Genomic DNA, 4421 nt, shown 5'->3' on the forward strand with positions numbered 1-4421 from the left:
AATATTATAACAAATTATAAATCATGATTCAAATCGGAATAGAATTTCTAACCAAACAACCCCTTATATATATATATATACATATTAAAATTTCATGAAATTTTGACGGTTTGTTTTATATATATTTAAATATATATAAACATACACATTAGAATTATATTGGGTGGGTATTGGAAATTATTTTCCTAAAATTTCACATCTCCCGCCCGCTCATTCTCCCTCCTTTTCTTTTGGTCTGATTTGGCTACTCTAATTCCCATACGAACAAGGAAAGGAAAAAAAAAACCTCAATTCCCTCTTCCCCCACTCTGTCGAAGAGGCATTTGGCCGGCCAAGGAATGAAAAAACCTCACTCGATCCTCTTTCTCCCAAATTCCCAAATTTCCGGGTCCATTTCCTCCTTTGGATTTGCTCTGCTAGATTCCGAAATTGAATGCCGCTGTTAGGTTCCCCCAAATTTCCAACTTTTGATCTGTCGAAGATGCTCTGAGCCAGCCAAAAAAAAAAAAAATCTCACGGGAAGAAATCCTCTCTCTCTGTGCGCGTCACTCGATTCTCCCAAATTCTCAACTTTTGGTTTTTGATTTTGTGAAGATTGGGTTATGGAAAGAAGATCGAAGGCCATCTCGACGTGAAGCTCTCTTCCTACGCCAAGCTCGGCGCTAGGTTTACCCAAGGAGGTTCGCATTTCTCTCTCTCTCTCTCTGTTCTCGATTTCTCTGCTTTCTTCGTTTGCGTGTACTGCATTTTCGCTCCCAAAGGTGTAGAGCTCTTGAATTCGAAGAATTTTAGTTTTGGATATGAAAATTTGAATCATGAGAGTGAATATGTGAGAATCGGACTGACCTCATTAGAGAGAGACAATGCTATAGTTTCAAGTTTTAATGCTTTTGAAACCAAAGAAGCAGGCCCGCTAATTCTAACATGGGCAGTTTTTCTTTGCCTGATTTCATCGCTTCCAGGAAAAAAAGAAAACAATGTTCTTTCGGTATGTGGTTTTTTTTTTTTTTTTTTTTTTTGAACCGTTAGTACTATTATAAATGATGTTCTTATTTAAATTTTCATCTTATTCTCCAGGAAATTGATCATGTTGGTTATGTGCGTCAAGCTTTTGAAGCTGCGTCTTTGAGATGTTTTCTTGAAATCCTTCAGAGTGACTTATTAAATGAGTCAGATGTAGGTTATTCTTGATTTTTCCATGCAGCCATAGGCTATTTGTGGTATGATAAGCTGGGTTTTACTTTTTCTCTTTTGTGTTTCTTTTTTATCTCTCTCCTAATTCCTAGTTTCAAATCCATGATGTTTTTGTTTTGGTCTGTCTGTTTCCTAAAGGAACCTGTTGCTGGTTACCGAAGTGTTTTGGGAACTTTTATTTCTGCATTTATTGCATCTTACGAGATCAGTCTTCAGGTAAATATATCAACCATCTTTAAAGTATTTAAGGTCCTCTTTGTTTATTCCTTTCTGATTCATCCTGTTCTTATTGCAGCTGGAAGACAGTACTCTTAATTTGATATTGGATATTCTTTGCAAAGTTTATCAGGGAGAGGTTTGGATGCATAATGATTGTCATTCAGGGTCATTCATTGATTATTGCTATTGATTTTGTGATTGTTGATACTCTTGTTAAGTTGTTCCATGTTTCAAAGTTTTCTTGTTGGATAATATTGCTCTTTGATTTTTCAGGAGTCGCTTTGCATTCAGTTTTGGGACAGAGAAAGTTTTATTGATGGTCCTCTCCGATGTCTTCTTTGCAACTTAGAGGGTGAATTCCCCTTCAGGACGGTTGAACTAATTCGCCTTTTATCATCCCTATCTGAAGGAACTTGGCCAGCAGAGTGTGTGTAAGTCATATTCTTATCTTGGTTATCTCTTCGGTTTCAAATTCATGCCATCGTGTGCAATACTATTTGGAGACTTGGAGTGTGTAAGACTCCAAGTTGTTGTGCCAATGGTTTTCATAGTTTATTGTATAAATTATCTGATGTTGTTCAAGACTCCCTTTGAAGGTTGTTATTAATATGATTTACAATGGTATTGTCTCTTGCTACGCTTCAAATAATATCTACACTTTCTTGTTCCTTTTATGTATACAAAGTATTCTTCATGTAAACAGGTATAGCTTTCTAGACAAGTCAGTGGACATTTCAACCTTGTTTGAGTTTATTAATGATTCCTTGGTGGATCCCACGTCCCAAATTGTTCAAACGTGCATCCCACTTCGCATTCCTGGTCTTGAAGGTTTGATGATTCCCATTAACAGTCGTGGACATATTTTGAAATTAGTTGGGAAAAAAACTGCTCTTGTACGATGGGAGGTAAATGTGCAACCGCATTATCCTTTATTTTTTATTTCTCTTTCTTATAGAATTCGTTGATGTATTGAATGACAAGACAGGTTCTCTGGCATCATCAACGGAATGCATCTTAAATTTGACATGATGAGTGTTTCTTTTTCCCATGTTTGTGTTCTTTATACATTGGTTATTGGATAGATTTCTAAAGTTTGTAGGGTGTGCTTATGTTTCTTTCTCTTTCTTTACTATCCATGAACAGAGAAAATTTAATACATTATAATATATTCAGCTCAAATATGTGTTATCATTCATAACGTTTCCATGCTAAAGCATTCATCTTTCCTATAGGATACACATTTTGGGGTGCTTGTGTTGCTTATGCGTGTAGCCCAGAAGCTGTACATAGATGGCAATGAGGAAGTTTGCTTACTCTTGATCTGCTTAATCGAATGGTATCCTTTAACGAGGTAAAGGTCAAAAAGAACAAGGAACTTCGTCGTCAACTACGAATTTGGGGCCTAAAGGATCGTCGTGGAGTTTCTTGAAGAAGAAAGAGAAAACGGCAGGATCATCCTCAACACAAGCGTTTACGGAACTAGTCAAATATTTTGAAGTAAATTTTGTAATCGATGATGACAAACTAGACATCTTATAGTGGTCGAAGAGCAAGACAGATCGTTTTCCAACACATAATGCTTTAGTATACAACGAGGAAGCTGGAGAACGCAATAGAGGAAAAAGACCGCGAACTTCTCCGGCATGGCAGCATTTCACCGAGGAGCCCCAACCAAATCCAAAAACAGGTGAGATGGAAATTCGTGCGGTATGTAAATATTGCAAAAAGCACTTTTCTAATAAAAAAGGTGGGAGTGTGGACTCCCGCCAATAAACACTATCACTCACATCACATGGGTTACAAAATTTTACATACAATGCACAATGTGCTCGTGAGGCACTAGCTAAATTTCTAGCTAGTGCCGAATTGCCTCTTTCTTTTGCAGATGATGCCTCCTTCGAAGAATTCATCCAGACAGCCTTTTGCCCACAATTTAAACGGGTAAGTAGAAACACAACTCGTTCTGATTGTATGAAGGTTTTTTATGTAATGAGACAATCTCTTGTTGACAATTTTAGGACTTTTAATGCTACTGTGACTTGCACTTCTGATCTGTGGGAGGGGTGTAATAAAACTGGATATTTATGTGTCACAGCGCACTACGTTGATGACGATTGGGTTTTACAAAAAAGAATAATTGGTTTTCGTTTATGTCCATATCCTCATAACGCAACAGCTATTTTTAGTACAATAATGGAAATTTTTGGATTTTATGGGATAGAAGATAAAGTTTTAACAATTAATTTTGATAATGCGTCAGCTAATACAGCTGCAATTAACCTGTTTAAACGTAGTTTGAAACCGGCATTTGGAAGGGAAATTTTTCATCAACAGTGTGCATGTCACATAATTAATTTAGTAGTTCAGGTAGGAATTGAACATATCTCAGCTAATCTTACAAATATTAGAGAATCATTATCCTTCATATCTAGTTCTGGAGCTCGGCTCCAAGAATTCAAATAATATTGCAGGAATAGCCAGATGCGCCCAAGAAATTTTCCAACTGACGTGAGACATAGGTGGAATTTAACATATTTAATGTTGAAGGCAACACTCCCATATTCACAGCTTATCACGACATACGTAAACAGTAAGAACGATCAAATTTTAATTTTCAATCCTGATTGGCAGATTGCTGAGTATTTTTTAAAATTTTTAGAAGTTTTTTACAATGCTACTGAATTACTTTCTGGAGTTTATTATCCTACTACACATTTAGCTTTACATCAACTATTTAATATTTTAGAAATATTTTCTTATTATAAGGATACAGAATTTTTTAGAAATATAGTTAACTTAATGGAAAATAAATTTAAAAGTTATTGGTCAGGTTGTCCTATGTTATATGCTTTGACAACCATTTTAGATCCTAGGTGCGGAGTAGATGGAACTGAATCATTGATGACTGCTACCGTAGAGAATTTAAAAATAGATATGCAACTAAGTATTACTGACGCTAAGAAAATATTAGAAAAAGTTTTTAGTTTGTATGAAGCAAAATATAGCAC

At 35.8% G+C, this 4421-nt stretch overlaps 1 protein-coding gene across 1 annotated transcript in view; it reads left to right on the top strand.

Annotated features, from left to right (window-relative positions):
• Positions 1–1296: 1296 nt before the first annotated feature.
• The window catches only part of LOC112092616, a 6072-nt gene continuing 2947 nt past the window's right edge, over positions 1297–4421 (top strand). The window contains exons 1-5 of the mRNA XM_024169190.1: positions 1297–1410; positions 1490–1549; positions 1687–1844; positions 2117–2318; positions 2646–2764. Of these exons, the coding sequence (XP_024024958.1) occupies positions 1297–1410; positions 1490–1549; positions 1687–1844; positions 2117–2318; positions 2646–2764 (653 nt within the window). The remainder of the gene's footprint in view (positions 1411–1489; positions 1550–1686; positions 1845–2116; positions 2319–2645; positions 2765–4421) is intronic.

This window comes from Morus notabilis, unplaced genomic scaffold (assembly GCF_000414095.1).
Source record: "Morus notabilis unplaced genomic scaffold, ASM41409v2 Scaffold717, whole genome shotgun sequence".
Classification (NCBI taxonomy): domain Eukaryota; kingdom Viridiplantae; phylum Streptophyta; class Magnoliopsida; order Rosales; family Moraceae; genus Morus; species Morus notabilis.